Source organism: Asparagus officinalis, chromosome 1 (assembly GCF_001876935.1).
Source record: "Asparagus officinalis chromosome 1, Aspof.V1, whole genome shotgun sequence".
NCBI classification, from domain to species: domain Eukaryota; kingdom Viridiplantae; phylum Streptophyta; class Magnoliopsida; order Asparagales; family Asparagaceae; genus Asparagus; species Asparagus officinalis.
Window position 1 is genome coordinate 106574571 of NC_033794.1, and position 18399 is coordinate 106592969.

At 34.9% G+C, this 18399-nt stretch overlaps 1 protein-coding gene and 1 pseudogene across 2 annotated transcripts; both read right to left on the bottom strand.

Moving 5' to 3' along the window:
- On the bottom strand, positions 6286–6695 carry LOC109838875 (annotated as a pseudogene).
- On the bottom strand, positions 12331–15365 carry LOC109843656 (probable galacturonosyltransferase 11). Of its 2 annotated transcripts, none has more exons than XM_020412614.1 (2): positions 15287–15365; positions 12331–12668 (listed from the first exon to the last, which is right to left on the bottom strand). In XM_020412614.1, exons 1-2 carry the CDS (start codon positions 15309–15311, stop codon positions 12358–12360), a joined length of 336 nt encoding a protein of 111 aa, XP_020268203.1. In that variant the 5' UTR covers positions 15312–15365; the 3' UTR covers positions 12331–12357. The 2 variants fall into 2 exon arrangements, with proteins under 2 accessions (XP_020268203.1, XP_020268209.1); XM_020412620.1 differs by having other exon boundaries at positions 12331–12604; positions 15287–15351.

Here is an 18399-nt window from a genome sequence, read left to right on the forward strand (position 1 = left end):
CAACTATTGCTAGAATTTACCGCAAAAGGATCATTGTCTAGTAGATAAAATAGAAAGAATTAAGACATATTTAACAAAAAATAACAATATCAAATTAAGTTCTAGAGCAATTAAAAGTGAATTCATATCTTATCAGAACTTTGTACCACGTGGGGGTTCCCTGTCATATAGGCAAGAACATCTACAAACAATCACTTATTTGATAATTAACGGAGGAGAACCTCGTGCACGATGCAGGAAGTTCTGATAAGATCCGAGCTCATTAAACGTACGAGAGTTTTCCAAAAAGAAAAGATGAGGCCAGATGATTGAGGAATTCGGATTTGAATTAATCAAAGCATTAAAGCAAAGTACCAAGGATGATGTAATCGCAAAACAGTAAAAACAAAATAACAAATACTAGCCTTATCCTAGAGAAATATAGAATTCTTTCTTGGGCCATAGACTAGTGGCCCAGTTGTCCTTAACTTTCATGACCCATGCTTCCAAATTGGCTGGTAGTCCACTAATAACACTGACATCGCCATGGGCTTGCTCCGCTTGGACTTCTGGACGTAGTACGTAACTTTTGTTTGTATTACTTTGTAATGGTTTTTCTCGATATTAGCCCCTCCTAATATATTCTGAAATTAATCCCCAAATCATTAAAATTACTAATAAATCTCCTAGTTCTTGAGTTATTCTAAAAATAGTCCTCTACTCAATATCAATTAGAGGGATTACTAAGCACAAGCTATCGTATGGACTATCACGTTTCCCAATAACCATATATAGTTTAGTTCAAATTAATCCCTCCATGTTTATACAGACGTTAGTGGTAGGTTTTTTTTTTTTTGAAAGTATAGTTTGTACATCTCTCGTGATTAGAGAAATGTACACGAGACATATCTCGTGATCAAAATGATATTTAGTAAATTAGTAAATTCCAGCAAAATAGAGAATTAAAAGTGTCATTGTGAGCAAAACACACGCCATTGTATTATTTAGTAAATTAGTAAATTCCAGCAAAATAGAGAATTAAAAGTGTCATTGTGAGAATTAAAAGTGTCATTGTATTATTTTTGAACTAGTTTAGTCCAATCCAATGTTTATTTTCACGTACACTGACATTCGGGCTAATATAAAATAGTTTTGACTAATGCTTGTTTAAGTGGGGATTATGAACATTTGCATTAATATCACAACAGAATGACTATTTTACCCTCAAGCCAACTAATATTATATTAAATGCATCTGCTTGGATGAGTTCAAACATTGGGTAGTGTAACTTGTCTAAAATTAGAGATATACCACCTTATACCTATCACGATGCAATAAACAATATATCATATTCATCTAACAAAGCACAGTCATAAAAACTAAAACTTCTAATTGAAAATGATATCAGATACTAGCTAGCTAATAAATGTCTTAAAAAAATTAAGGTAAGACGTTGTCCTTCTGGAAATCGTTGTTCATATGTATTAAATATAAAACATTGTTGTGCACCGTACAAAATAACATAATGAAAGCGTGAAGATCTAGATAATAGAAACCACAAACTTAAATTGATCAGTAGAAGCATCGAAAAGAAAAGGCGTTAAATAATTAAAATCTCCCATGAGGAGTTACATATATTTAGGGGTGTCCATCCGGCCCGGCCCGGCCCGAAAAACCGGGCTCAGCCCGACCAAAATCGAAGCCTGGACCAGGGCCCGAGTATGGGCCCGGGCCTGAGCAGTCGGGCTTCGGGCCGGGCCGGTTTTTTTCCTATTTTTTATTTTTTTTTTAAATTTTTAAAAAAATAATACATTATAAAATATACATAAAAATTACAGAAAATGACATAAATTTTTTTAATAACTTGAAATGACATAAATTACAAGTACAAAAATTACAAAAATAAAAGATGATAAAAATAATTTCTTTATTAATAATCAGTAAAACATTTATAATTATAAATTTATTTCGAAATTCGTCGCATCACAATAGATGAGTAAATCCCAACTAGGTTGGCACCTACTCAAATAGATGAGTAAATCCCAACTAGGTTGGCACCTACTCACCCATATCACTATCATTTGTAACTTTTTTCGAAATAATTCATTAGGTTGGCACCTACTCACCCATATCACTATCATTTGTAACTTTTTTCGAAATAATTCATTATAAATTTAAAACTAAGAAATAAAAATTACAATTTGATGAATATTATCTAATCTTTATATCGATCTGCTAGTCCTAACTCTTCAAATTTATCTTCAATTATAGCAATCCGATCGATGCATTGTGTTCGCTTCTCGTACCTCCACCAATCTTGTAAGCACATTACCGCTTGTACAGTATACAGATCTAAGCATATCCTATGGTCGTCGATCAAACGTCCTGCTGTGCTGAAGACGGATTCCGAAGCTACCGTCGAAATCTGCACTAATAGTAAGTCACGAACCATGGTGGAAAGTATAGGATATGAAACTGATCCATATACTCTCCACCATTGCAAAATATTTAAAGCATTTCCTTGACATTTAACTAAGGAAGCAGAAAAATATTCATCTAATTGAGAAACCTCTAATCCTGAACCAATTCCAGATCCACCAGTTAGTTCAGCTATCATTGCATACCTATCAAAACATACACTTTTACCTCGACCTGTGCTCGAAACCGAAGGCGCTGAAGCTATAGACTGTTGTGCAGCTACACCATGTCTAGCTGCATACTCATCATATAATGTTTGAAACTAATTTCTAATAGATAAATGATGAGAAGTAGAAGTTAGGATGGAACCATCATCTAAGTCTATAATCTGTCCACCATATAATGACTGTAACAAACTTCGAAGACCAATATCCTTCAAACATGGATCAATAAGAACTCCCAAACCAAAAATATGAGGAATAAACCTAAAATACTTATTAAATTTGCTCTCCATTTGAAAAATTATATTTCTAAAAATATCATCCATATGATATTTGGCAAAAAAAATTTGAATATTTAAAATTTGTGAAGGAGCTAAAGTAATACTTGGATAATAACAACCAAATAATAACATAGTAGTATCATAAAAAACTTGTAACATCTCATTTAATTTACATATAATTATCCATTCATCTTCACTTATTCCATAAGTGCCACCAGAGCTAGAACTAGAAGCATAAAAATTTATAAAATTATTTATAATTTTTTTTATATTCTATTGCTACACTTAACATTGCATATGTGGAATTCCACTTATGGTCAACATCTTTTGGAATTAGTTTAGGCTTATAATTTTTTCTTTTACAACATTGTTTTCATCTTTTAATTCTTATTTCACAAGCATTATGCATATTAGCAACTGTTCTAACCTTTTCTATCATGGGTTTAATTTCAGAAAATACACTTTGAACAATTAAATTTAAAATATGGCAGATACATCTAACATGAAAAAGTCACCATGACATGGTAATGACAGAGTTGTTTTAATAAAATCAACAGCTACATAGTTATTACTTGCATTATCTAGTGAAAGAGAAAATATTCTTTGATCAATTTCTAGTTTCATAAGTTCTTCAATTATTAAATTTGTAATATTAATACCAGTGTGTGACTCTTCAATTGCAATAAAAGAAACAACTCTTTTAAACATTTGCTAATTTTCATCAATCCAGTGTGCTGTGATACATAAATAACCAGTTTGTACTCTAGATGTCCAAATATCAAAAGTTAAAGAAAATTTACAGTTTAAATTTTTAAAATAGGAAATCATTTTTCCTTGTTCCTCCTGATAATATTTTAAAATATCACGTTGACAGGTTTGACAAGAAAATTTTGTAAATGCAGGATAAAAACCATCTCTAAACAAATCTTTAAATTCATCATCTTCTACTAATTTAAACGGCAGGTTTTTAAGAACAATAAACCTGATTACGCATTTCCTAGCTCGGGCAGCGTCATAATTCCAACTACCGAAGGTACCAGAAGAGGAGGATTGGAAAATCATAGACTGCCGGATATCACCTTGAAGATTCTGGCCTTTGTTGTGTTTTCCTATATGACGTTTGAGATGGTTGGTGCCGCTCTTATGATGAGCTTGGAAAACCTGGCCGCACAACGCACATTTTGCCTTCTGGGAGATGATCATACCGTGTTCATCCTTGGTGACGTCTATCTTCCCAAAAAAATTCCACACATCGGATCTCGGCCTTTTAGGAGCTCTTGGTGCAGTAGATTCGTCGCCACCAGATTCAGGATTAACACCGGTAGGAGGAGTAGTTGTTGTAGGAGGACTCATTTCTGGATAGGTAGGAGATAGGTGTTGCTCTTCATAATCACATTCAGAAGCCATTTGATAGAAGTATTAGAAAATATAAGAGATTATAAGAGAGTATAATATTGTATAAGAGAGTATTAGAGAGAAGTAGAAGAGTTTTGGTGTGATGAGAAGAAGTGAAAACCCCCTCTATTTATAGAGGCAGCCCCCTAGGCAAATGACCAAAAAAACCTCACATTTTGATCGTTTTTTGACCGTTGTTGGTACTGTTCCGGGCCGAGCCCGGGCCCGGGCCCGGGCCCAGGCCGCGGGCTTTTTGGACACCCCTACATATATTTAGTATAAAGGCTGCAAAATGTAGGCAGCTTGTCCACGCAGAAACCCTACAGAAATAAACAAACTGATGAATCGAGCGAAAGGGATGAGTGATTTGTAGTTTAGGACAAAATTTTAAAACCGATCAGTTTTGAATTTTATTCCCCAAAAAAGACTCATTTCAAACTTAATTTCAAAAACCGACTCAGTTGGCTGAAACTGTGTCGGTTTTTGAAAAAAAAAATCCCAAACTTCACGGGAGTTGAAGTCCCGTGAAGTTTTGTTTATAACAAAACTTCACGGGACTTCAATTCCCGTGAAGTTTTGGAACTTTTTTTTAAAAACCGACCCAGTTTCAGCCAATTGGATCGGTTTTTAAAATTAAGTTTAAAATAGTTTTTTTTTTTGGGAATTTTTTGATAAACAGGTTGGTTTTAAAAATTTGTCCTTATAGTTTATGCCTTGATGCTAAAAGAGAGTATAAGCGGGAAACAATATTCTCCACCAGAAACCGAAAAAGAAGAAGATATAAGGGAAATAGTCCTGCTTGAAAATCACGAGGTCTCCCTACATTATTGTTTGCAACGTTAGTGGCGATCGATGCAGCGAAAAAACAAAAGCAGCCGAAATGATGCGGCGGAAAAAACCACGTTAAAAATTAAGGACGCGAAAAGAAAGAATAAAGAAGAGTAAAATTGAGCCTGGACTATTTTAAAATAGTACCTTCATCGCTATCACAAAAGCAAGCATAGCCTTGAAGGTGCAAATTGATCGGATAATTAATAGTTAATTCATTAATTACAACTGATTAAGTACGCAAAATCGAGATATCAAGGCTTCAACAAAAAGCTTTTTCAATTATTAGTATAACAGTGCCACCTCTTTAAGGAAAAAAAAAGCCGCTTCAATGATTCTATGTAGATAAGAAACAATATAGGCACAATCTACATAGCAACCAAATTGAAAATAAGCATTAGGGTTTTTTTCCAAATTAAAAACCACCTTTAAATAGGGTAAAAATACAAAAATCATATTTGAAGTTCAATTTATACAGAAACCGTCTTTGAAGAGGTTTCCAGTTGCATTCAACCATCTTAACCTAATTTTTGATGAAATTTCAACTGAAACCTGCAAAATGCTCTTAAAAGTAAATGCGCGAGACACGTAACCTGTAATATTAACCAAAGGTGACATAGAAGCATGTAATGTTTGATCAAGGACATAAAGATGGATATTCTGATCTCAAATCTGAATTCATAGATCTCAGCTGAAAATAAAGCCTGGTTAAACTCATTGTAAATGCTCTGCTTATATTTTCTTCTTTAGAGCTTTTGGTTACAGGTTTTGATATCTCAAAAACATTTTTGAGATCTTGATGTACATAATTTCTCATACTGGTTGATGAATAAAATCTTTTCATTGAGCAAAAAAAAGTTAACATTATATCCGGTATATTTTTCAAGGGCAATTTGTGAAGTTCAATAAAAAATTAACTAGAAAATAGGTCAAGGTGGTTGATTTCAATGGAGACTTGCTTTAAAAGTAGTTTCTGTGTAGATTGAACTTGAAGGTGGTTCTTATACTTTCATCCTATTATGAACTTTCTTTAAGAGTGATTTCTGTGTAGATTGAACTTGAAGTTGGTTCTTATACTTTCATCCTATTATTATTATTTTTTAAAAACCGCTAACATTAACACACAAAAAAAAAACGAATAAGAGAAAAAAATTTAACCGTAACTACCCCTCCTTTCGTTTCTTAGCAACATCGGCAAGAGCCTTGTATGATCTCCCCTCCACCTCTAGAGCTTTGGCTCCTGCCTCCTGCAGCTCCCTTACCTTGTGTCTCACCCTCTTCCCTTTCCCGCCCTCAATCAACTCCCTCACCACCTCCGATATCTCCTCCCTCCTCGCGATCCCATCCTTCTTGAACTTTACCTTCAGCGTAATCTTTGTATCTTCAGCCAACATTACGGCGCCATTCTGTCTCTGCTCAGGATATACGGCCGAGCCATCATCGGTACACTGTTAACCACACTCTCCAGCAGCGTCGAATTCCATACACAATGTCCCAGAAACCCTCCGATTGATCCATGTGCTAAGACCTCAACCTGAGCAGCCCAATTAAGTTGACGCAACAAGTCCTGCATTTTTAGTCCTCTCAGCGAACCCTTTGGGAAAGAACTCAACAGGGTCACTCGGGGTCCGAACGACGCGTATAGTACCGATCCATGTGGCTTGTATAAGCGGGAAACAATATTCTCCACCAGAAACCGAAAAAGAAGAAGATATAAGGGAAATAGTCCTGCTTGAAAATCACGAGGTCTCCCTACATTATTGTTTGCAACGTTAGTGGCGATCGATGCAGCGAAAAAACAAAAGCAGCCGAAATGATGCGGCGGAAAAAACCACGTTAAAAATTAAGGACGCGAAAAGAAAGAATAAAGAAGAGTAAAATTGAGCCTGGACTATTTTAAAATAGTACCTTCATCGCTATCACAAAAGCAAGCATAGCCTTGAAGGTGCAAATTGATCGGATAATTAATAGTTAATTCATTAATTACAACTGATTAAGTACGCAAAATCGAGATATCAAGGCTTCAACAAAAAGCTTTTTCAATTATTAGTATAACAGTGCCACCTCTTTAAGGAAAAAAAAAGCCGCTTCAATGATTCTATGTAGATAAGAAACAATATAGGCACAATCTACATAGCAACCAAATTGAAAATAAGCATTAGGGTTTTTTTCCAAATTAAAAACCACCTTTAAATAGGGTAAAAATACAAAAATCATATTTGAAGTTCAATTTATACAGAAACCGTCTTTGAAGAGGTTTCCAGTTGCATTCAACCATCTTAACCTAATTTTTGATGAAATTTCAACTGAAACCTGCAAAATGCTCTTAAAAGTAAATGCGCGAGACACGTAACCTGTAATATTAACCAAAGGTGACATAGAAGCATGTAATGTTTGATCAAGGACATAAAGATGGATATTCTGATCTCAAATCTGAATTCATAGATCTCAGCTGAAAATAAAGCCTGGTTAAACTCATTGTAAATGCTCTGCTTATATTTTCTTCTTTAGAGCTTTTGGTTACAGGTTTTGATATCTCAAAAACATTTTTGAGATCTTGATGTACATAATTTCTCATACTGGTTGATGAATAAAATCTTTTCATTGAGCAAAAAAAAGTTAACATTATATCCGGTATATTTTTCAAGGGCAATTTGTGAAGTTCAATAAAAAATTAACTAGAAAATAGGTCAAGGTGGTTGATTTCAATGGAGACTTGCTTTAAAAGTAGTTTCTGTGTAGATTGAACTTGAAGGTGGTTCTTATACTTTCATCCTATTATGAACTTTCTTTAAGAGTGATTTCTGTGTAGATTGAACTTGAAGTTGGTTCTTATACTTTCATCCTATTATTATTATTTTTTAAAAACCGCTAACATTAACACACAAAAAAAAAACGAATAAGAGAAAAAAATTTAACCGTAACTACCCCTCCTTCCATTTCTTAGCAACATCGGCAAGAGCCTTGTATGATCTCCCCTCCACCTCTAGAGCTTTGGCTCCTGCCTCCTGCAGCTCCCTTACCTTGTGTCTCACCCTCTTCCCTTTCCCGCCCTCAATCAACTCCCTCACCACCTCCGATATCTCCTCCCTCCTCGCGATCCCATCCTTCTTGAACTTTACCTTCAGCGTAATCTTTGTATCTTCAGCCAACATTACGGCGCCATTCTGTCTCTGCTCAGGATATACGGCCGAGCCATCATCGGTACACTGTTAACCACACTCTCCAGCTCGGCGGTCCAGCCGAATAAACCGGCGGTCTACCTTCTTCAGCTCGTTTCAAAACTTTCGTTGCCTCCGGTTCAAACTTATCAAAAGTGTCCGCCAAAACTCCTCCAGCATCTCGACATTTGTTTACCTCATCCTTCTTGTCCTGAAGAGGGTGGAGGATGTCCTTACCGGGTATGATCACGCAACCCGGTAGCATAACGGGTTCGGTCAAATCCCTGAACTCGTACGAAAACTCCCGGTCGAGCTCCGGCAGCTGAAGGATTAAAGAGAGGGTCAAGAAGTTTGGAGGGAAGAATATGTCGCCGGGAACGCCAACTTCTTTGGCCGCATCGAGGGTGCCAGCTAGCGCTAAAAATGTCGCGATAAACACGACGAGGTTACGAGACTTCTCGAGGCGACGAAGGACGGAGGAGATGGCGGGAACGGAGCGTGCGAGGCGACGGCACAGGCGGGTGGCATGTGTGACTAGGAGGGGGTGAGGGGGGGGGGGGGGCTCTGGACTTCTGGGCCTCAACGGATCGAGTACGGCCCTTGGGCTGGGTGGTTTGATTTCCGGTCCGAGGGTGTGAGGTGACCCGAGAGGTTGTGGGGTCGGAGAGGCGCCTGCTTGCTCCGGCAATTTGCAATGGGACCGAGGTGGCCCATCTCCCGCGCCGGAAACACGGCCACGTGAGGGAGCGAGTGAGGATTCCCATCTGGTGCTGGGAATTAAGGAAAGGGACGACATATTTTCGCGGGGGGGGGAATAGTTTTTTATAGCTTGAAAAAGAAAATATAATAATAACCAAAAATGGAAGATATCATTCTATTAGGAAATCAAGATTCTCCATATCGAATTTCAACGAAAACAAACTTTGTTTGACCCCTTCGAATAGCCTGCGCTTAAAATAGAAAGAAAATCTTTGACCGCGATTTCGAGCACCAAGAGGATGGAATTTCAAAAATCTGGCCCTTCAAGTCAACCGGCCTTTTTCGCCATTCGGCCGAGTTTGACGTCCCGCGATGTTTTAACTCTTATAGGGTCGGACTCGTCCATGTATGTAGGCTAGGAACGCCTCCATGGCTCAATCATACTCCCCATCATGAGCAAAGCTTGTCTTTGAGTGCTCACCTCGACCTCCTCAGATGAGCTTGTCACTGACAGCATACGGTGTAAGAAATATATGGCCTGTGTCATATATTAAATTAAGTATAAGGTTTAAATAATATTAATATTATTATGAGGATTATTGGTTATGGAAAAGTACTTAATATGACCATGATCATGTAGTTAATTAACTAACACCCATGTTTTTAATCATGTTGATGGAACATGTGTGGGTGGGTAGTTTTATTAACTACCGGATAGTTGCTCCTCTCTCTTCCTATAAAGAAACCTAAGCACATAATTTCTCTACACCATCAATTAACTTCGAAATGAAAAGGACTTGGTTTTAAAGAAGGATTAGAGAGAGAAAGCAATCTTCTCCAAGGTCTTAATTCTCTAAGGGTTCATAGCACGGCTCAAGGTATGGTCTCAAACATCTTATATTTGTGATTATCATGAAGTTCTACGATCCATGTCTTCTAATTAATTATAGAGGAATTATGATTATGTTTACATACGGTATCAGATGCATCAAATCGAAAACATCCGAGGTTTTCATGGCTAGACAGCTTTAGCCGATGTGCTTTATCACCCAGCTTCTTCAAAATCTCATTCGTCTTGTTGCTTACCTTACCATACTCACCAACTTAATCGCAGTACTCCTTAGTGAAGAATGACTCAAGCAAGATGCCTCACCTCGAATAGCGCACAACGATAATGCTTGCTTGGGGGTATTGGTTGAGACAAATTAGGGCCAAGTGGGAAAATTGTTCCAATGTAACAATTTTACCCCTTTGGGGGTGTTAGTTAATTGGGACATTTTCATGCAAAATGAGATAATTGTTAAAGTGAAATAATATTTCGCTAGTGGGATATTTTAGTGGGATAACTAGGAACAATTTTATGAAGCAGGATATTTTGATAAAATAACATGGGATAAATTTTTATAATCATGAAGTATATATTTATGCATTTTGAAGATATAAATACTATTTATGTATTTTAAACTTACTATTATTAATTGATAATTGCTTACAAGAATGTTCGTTACTATTAAATAACTTTTGGTTAGACTATAAGATATTGACAATTATTATTATGATGATGGTCTAATGATGGTGATAACCATAATAGGAAATAAGTAAAGAAAAAAATAAAAAATAACAAAATAAATACGAGTTCTAGTTTTTTACCACATAGTTCCAAGCTAAAACTTGGAATAATTTGAGAGACTAGAACTCTCATTTTTGTATAGAAAAATAAAAAAAATGGGATAATTTTGTACAATTATCCAAATTTTAGTTTTGTTAAAGTTCTGCTTGACTAACACTGTAAAATTTTATCCTAGTTTTAGTTCTATGTGACTAACACCTTAAAATTTTGTTCTAGGTTTAGTTCTATGTGACTAACACCTTAAAATTTTATCCCACAGATTATCCCAGTTCTAATTTTAAGTTATAGGTGACTAACCCCCCCTTAGGGTTTTGAATCGTCATACATTGACTTTTGTCGCAACGCGTTGACTGGCGTTGACCTAGGGTACGCGTTGACCGGCGTGGACCCTTAGGGTTTTGATTTGTCAAAAGTTGAGGGATATTTTGAGTGAGGTAAAGTGGGATAATGAGATAATTTAAGCCTTTGATTTGACAATTCATGTAGGATAATTGATGATGTGACACCTTCTTAAAAAATAATTTTATCTATTAATTACTTCTAAATTAACTTATCCAATTGGATTAGTATATTATTTAGTATATTATTATAGTATAAATATTATTTTATTTTATATTAAAATATAATATATTGTACTATACTTACAAATTACTATTATTAATTATTATACTGTATTATATTATATTATATTATACTAGTATTTAAACCCGTGCAAAGCACGGTTTCTAAAAGATTTTCTGAAAATAGTAAACATGTTACCAAAATAAAATATTTGCTTTAGATATGAAGTATATGGGTACTATTTGTTTTTTTTATTATTCGATATCAGATTTCAAGGATATAATAGCTTGTTCCTGCTCCTAATTAGTATGAAAGAACAACGATATGATGAATGTCCCTTCATCACACAAATGAAAGAAAGAAAAATCCGAGGCATATTTACATTTGGTACTGCTGATTATTTATCGCCATCTGGTTCTCTAGCAGCGAAGCCTTCAGAGCAAGGAACAACCTGATTTCAGGAATTCAAGTAAAGTATCCGTACAGCTTAAGGCACGAAAACTACATAACATTTATCTTCTTAACAAAGATATGTTGTTTTTAAGTTTTACCAATTTTTCACAGCAAAATGCATGGTATAGATCAAATAAAGATTATAAATAGCGTTACCCAAGCAAAGAGCCTCACTCTCACAATACTTCAAGAAAAAACACCGATGATATTTGTAAAATTCTCTGATATACAATCACATTCCAAAACCTTAACTCAATTACAGAATTTCCTTTGTCTCAAAGAAAAGAAAAGAAAAATATTACAGAATTACCACGACTCAAAAGGCATTATATTTCCTATCTCAAAAATTATTGTAATATCCTCCAAAATGAATTACCCCGGAACCATATGATCCAACAAACCGGACACTATTTCATTGTATACATACCATTTCTTTTTTTTCCCCGACACTTACAAAAGAGAAATTGTGATAACAATGGGGGAAATAAGATATAATAAATCTAAATCTAAAATTTTAGCACTCTAAACAAAAACATGAACGAAGCAAAGAAAAATCGCATTGCTTCAGTGCATAAAACAATCTTTGAGGTATGGATGTGCAAAATTCACATACCGTTCCCACAAATGCCTATACCTGCTGATTGCTAACTTCAGCCATGGCTTCATATTCCCATTGAAGTGCACCACTGCAGCACTCTCTATTAATCTATCATCAATCTCCAAGTCATAGCCTAAACCAAGCACATGCATCTTCTATCCAATGGCTCGACTAAACCATAGAATGTTAGAAGCCCAGCGGGAAGCGTGCCAGTTTTCCAAAGCATTCTGTCAGCATTCTGCTCTTGCCAGTTGTGATATCGAGATGTTACATTAGCTCTCTTCCATGCTATCAGATCGAAAATATTCATCCCGATTGCCCATCCACAAGCTTGAGGATCAAACTTAGCGCTAATCCTCGTATCTGAGAAATTAAGATACCTGTAGAACCGATGAAATCCTTCAAGGCAAGTCTCTACAGCTCCATTCACATTACCATGCAAATCTAGCGAAAACAGAACAGTTAAATCCTTTTGGACAACAACATCATCATCGAGAAGCACTACTTTTTCAAGAGAAGGATGTATTTCTGGGAGGTAGAATCTCAAGTGGTTCAGTAAGGACACAAATTTGGGGTTCCTAAACTTTGCTTCATCATTTTGATCATTACCTCCAAAGCAGTTCATTTAGTACTTGAAATTTATATGCGATCAAGTTTGATTCATTAGTTCATTTAGTATTGTTTAAATAATTTCAGTGTTTGGCTTATAAATGAATATAATTTAACCAAAGGTATGTTTGATTTTTTATAAACTAACATTGTTAAACATAGTAAATGATCTTGGTATCATGTTAAACATAATAAATGATATATTTGAACATTGTTAAAAATGATAAATGAGCATAACAAATAAAACTCAGTATACACTGAATTTTTGTGTGATAAGAGCAACACAACTTACATAACTTTCGGTTCAAATAAATTAAAAAGAACAAAATTAAAAACTAATCTATGTTAATTTATTTTAATCCATTGAAATTCTTAAGCATAATACAAAAAATAACAAACAACTTATTTTTCCTTTCTTCAATATCCATTGCACAAAGGAAATATTCTTTATGTAAAAGTAGATCAAATAGAAGAAAATGAAACCAAAAGGACTGGATCTAGCTCAGGATGTTCTTAATTATTCAAAAGCTAATATACTTGTACAATCTAATTTCCAATTCTACGAAAACATACTTACGAATTGTCTGACACCATATGGCTCAACTGCATATATTTGTATACATAATGGTAGATCCATGATAGCGTTTAAAGTCTCATAATTACATAGACCACATAGACTCGCAAATTACTTGCCATAAGAATATACTAAGACAACAGACAAAATCAATCACGACATCTCAAATTAAACAGCTACCTCATGTTATTCCAAAATTCAACAAATAGAAGAAAATGAAACCAAAAGGACTGGATCTAGCTCAGGATGTTCTTAATTATTCAAAAGCTAATATACTTGTACAATCTAATTTCCAATTCTACGAAAACATACTTACCAATTGTCTGACACCATATGGCTCAACTGCATATATTTGTATACATAATGGTAGATCCATGATAGCGTTTAAAGTCTCATAATTACATAGACCACAAAGACTCGCAAATTACTTGCCATAAGAATATACTAAGACAACAGACAAAATCAATCACGACATCTCAAATTAAATAGCTACCTCATGTTGTTCCAAAGTTCACAAAATTGAGGTACAATTCCATATCATCACAATTTGCATGAAACTTGAAGCATTTGGCTTCAGCAATATTTGCAAATACATAAGGAGGTTAGTCAAATGATTTCCTTTTTCATTTGAGAGTTATGTTTATGTATAAATCATTCCTTTGACTGTAAAATGGATGAACATGAAGCATATTAAGAATATAATTAACAAACAGCACATTTGGATGGAACTTGTACAGGTCACACTCTATGATCATTGTCTTAAATTCTTAAGCTTAATTTGCAATTTTTCACTTTTATGATGTCTTATTTGCTAGGAGAGAGTCAAACTTCCTTATCTATTATGCAATGACAAATGTTTAGTCTTTGTGGTCATGTAAGTGAAGCTTAAACAAATGTTTACACACATGTCTTAGTTGTAACTGGGATTTTATTAGATTTGACAGTTTTGGACATGGTATTTGCAATCACAGAAGGGAGAAATTTGACATTAAAGTAATTAATTTCAAGTCAGAACACATCATTGAAATCTGCTAAAACCTCACATTCATTAAGGAGGTAAAATGAAAATTTGACTCTCTAAAACATTTAAATTTCATAAATATCATAACTATATCATTTGCTTGCCCTCAGTTTTGATTGCTTTGGTTCTATTGTTTCTTTCTGGTGAGTAAAGCACAGAGAAATGTCCTTAGCAAGCAACATGAATCTCTTATGAATTTATAGCATGCTGTGTATTTCTACTTTTGTTCTTAACATTTCTTGCATTTTTGCAAGCCAGTAGGAACCATTGCAAGCAGATCTTTGCCACCTAGTAATAACCTGCAATGTACTAATCCATACAATTAAATGGCAAACCACTACAGTCCATGTAATGTATGACATCTAAAGCATTCACAATAAAAAATTTAATATCGCAAATACACTGCATGCTATAAATTCATAAGAGATTCGTGGTAGGGACAATTCTCTACTCCTTACTCACCACAAAATAGAGAATAAAACCAAAGCAATCAAAACTGAGGGCAAACAAATGTCATACTTATGAAATTTGATGCGGTCAACTACCTATGAAAAAAAATTGCGTATTAATTTAAGGATCATAAGATGAAATATGATTATGTAATCAAAAAAAATTGAAATAGATTGCAACATTGAGTAGAAATTAAATTATGAAATCTAATCAGAAATTAAAATAGGAAATTTGATTATTACTAATTTAAGGATAAAGATTAAAAGATATAATTTGAGGAAATTTAATTGAAATTTATGGATTAGAATATGAAATTTGATAAGAGACTTAAAGAAGTAAATATGAGGAATTAAAATTTGAAAATTAAGAAGATGAGGTATTAACATGACGGAATTGATGTAGGTATACCTGGATTTAGATGCTTTGATCCCATGAACCATTGAGATAACTGGAAATTGTTGTAAAGAATGTGGAATTTGATTGTAGAGATCTCTCAAAAATATAGTGCTGGCGATCACGAAGGTTCTGGTGACCAAAATATATGGGTAGTTTGAGATCCGTGAGAGTGCTGACCCACCGCGGTCGGTGGTTCTGTCCCCTTTCCTCCTTTCTATTTATCTCTGGCTTTTATCACTCATCTCCTTCTTCCCCCATTTTCCCAATAAATTATTTCTAAAAAAACTGTAATTTTTCTAGTAATATATAATTAGGGTTTGACCTTCGATTTGTTCGATCTCGGAAGCGATTCAATCGATGGAACCCGATTCTTGGACTCGATTGTCTGCTGCATCGAAGCGCCATCAATCTGCTCTTCAATCGCGATACGGTGAGTCCTCGATGAAACCCTAGTTCGTGAGGTTGATTGGGGATTTGAGTGGTTGTTTGATGGGGCTTTTGGTGTTCAGATCTGTACCTAGGGTTTGAAGAAGTCGATGGAGGCGATGAGGAGCCTCGAGCGGAGTTCTTCGCTTGCCCGTTTTGTTCTGAGGATTTCGATATCATTGGGCTTTGTTGTCATATTGATGATGAACATCCAGTTGAGGCGAAGAATGGGGTAAAAATTTGTTATTTGTGTTGGAAGGCCCTTCGTTCATCTTGTGAGAGAGAGAGAGAGAACGTGGGGACGTGGGGGGAGAGAGAGAACGTGGGGTGGGGGGATGAGGTTCTGGTGGTTTTTCAAAAAAAAAATAGTATGAGGGTATGACGTGGCCACTTTTGATTGGTCCACTTAAGATTTACTGTTCATTAGACCTTTTTGATTGTTCTCCTTTAGTAATGAAGAAGTAGATTAACATGCTATACTATATATAATAATTAATATAATATAATATTAATATATTTAATATAATATTTTAATAATATTGTCATATTGATGATGAACATCCAGTTGAGGCGAAGAATGGGGTAAAAATTTGTTATTTGTGTTGGAAGGCCCTTCGTTCATCTTGTGAGAGAGAGAGAGAGAACGTGGGGACGTGGGGGGAGAGAGAGAACGTGGGGTGGGGGGATGAGGTTCTGGTGGTTTTTCAAAAAAAAAATAGTATGAGGGTATGACGTGGCCACTTTTGATTGGTCCACTTAAGATTTACTGTTCATTAGACCTTTTTGATTGTTCTCCTTTAGTAATGAAGAAGTAGATTAACATGCTATACTATATATAATAATTAATATAATATATTATAATATAGTATCATAGGATATAATGTACTAATTAATATTATATAATAATATATTACATAATATTAGTAATATATGTTATCAAAATATTAATATATGTTATTATATAATATTATTAATATATGTTATTAAAATATTATATAATATTATAATAAATACATTATACTATAATTATCATTATATAATATTATTAATATATGTTATTAAATTATGTTATTAAAATATTAATATATGTTATATTTTATATATTATGTCATATATTTATAATATAATTAGCATGTATTAGTTAAGTAATACAAAAATATTTTAAAATTATCCCAATTGCCTTCAAAGTGGAACAACATTGTTCCAATATGGAGGATGGTGTAAATTTTTACTATTGGGATAAAATTTTTGTATATGAGTGGGGTAATTTTATCCCAAGTGGTGTAATTGTCTCACTAGTGTTTTAAAAAATCAATAACACAAAAAAGTATTATCCTTGTTCCATTGTCCTAATGAATAACATTTTGAAATAGAATCCCCAAAATTATACTATTATCCCCCAAAATGTCCCAACCAATAACCCCCGCTTTCAAAACTTACTTAGAATTGCCGGTCGTCTCAAGACCTCAACCATATCAAACTTGATAGGACTTCCTCGTAAGGCTTATCCTTATGTGTCACTCGTCAACAAATAATGACAAATCATCAGTCTTTTACACACCGATTTCTAATAATAATCAATAACATCTACTAATCTTATCGAGAAGAGTATTTGTTCTCATTCAAAGAAGTTCCGAAACCTCTAGAGCAGGAACTCTCGATCATGGATACTTTCTCAGGATGCCCTTTTTTGTGGTGCGATTAAGTGAGCATGCAATTATGGACAAACTCAGCTGCTCAAAGCACAAGATCCCCCACTTTTTTGGATAACCTCCAACCAAACTGCAAAATAAGAATCCCCAGACTCTTGTTCACCATCTTCGTTTGACCGTCTGTTCGTGAATCCTCTATAAGACTCTCCAAAAATGGTTCGTGTATATATATATATATTCTCTGTCAGAAGTGATGGATTTTAGGACTCCACGAAGGCGCATAACCTTATTGAAATATAGGTTGGTTATACATGGCGTGTTCATTATTTTCTTGCAAAATAGAATGAGTCATATTTGTGAAGTTATATATATATATATATATATTCTCTGTCAGAAGTGATGGATTTTAGGACTCCACGAAGGCGCATAACCTTATTGAAATATAGGTTGGTTATACATGGCGTGTTCATTATTTTCTTGCAAAATAGAATGAGTCATATTTGTGAAGTGTCCGACAATGACACAGATTGCAGCTATCCCTCTCTGTGTTTTGGATACCCCAAGAAGCGAAGTCAAATGCTAACATCTTCCCAAAGCGTCCAGGGACCAACAACGGTGTACGAAAGCCAAACATTTCATAAAATTGAACAAGAGTGGCGCTACAGGCACATCCTCTGTCACACCTCCGGCCACACCCACTCTCTTGCTACAGTGCTTATGTATCATTCAACTTCTGACTTTAGCATTGTATCATTGTTGATACTATAACATTAACTTTCCACCACCATCTCCATCATCTTTATCAAAAAATTAATGCAGGTGCTGCTGTTGCTGTTATCAGAATTTGCAGAATTGCCGATCATTCAACTGCTGACTTTAGCATTGTACGATTTCCATCATCCCTGCTGTTTTTGCTACCTAGCCTCAATGCAAGCGCTGCGAAAGAAAAGTCATGGGCATCAATTCTGATGCCTTCCTCATATCTGTTAATGCTCCCACGCCAGAAGTTCTTGCATTCTTTTGTTGGTTTGATGTCAGTATTTTATT

Bases quoted from the DNA above. Each gene is read 5' to 3' on its own strand.
- LOC109843656 (XM_020412614.1), bottom strand. From the start codon at position 15,311: ATGGGATCAAAGCATCTAAATCCAG. The intron at 12,669-15,286 runs GTATACCTACAT...TGTTTTCGCTAG, and splicing joins ATCAAAGCATCTAAATCCAG to ATTTGCATGGTAATGTGAAT.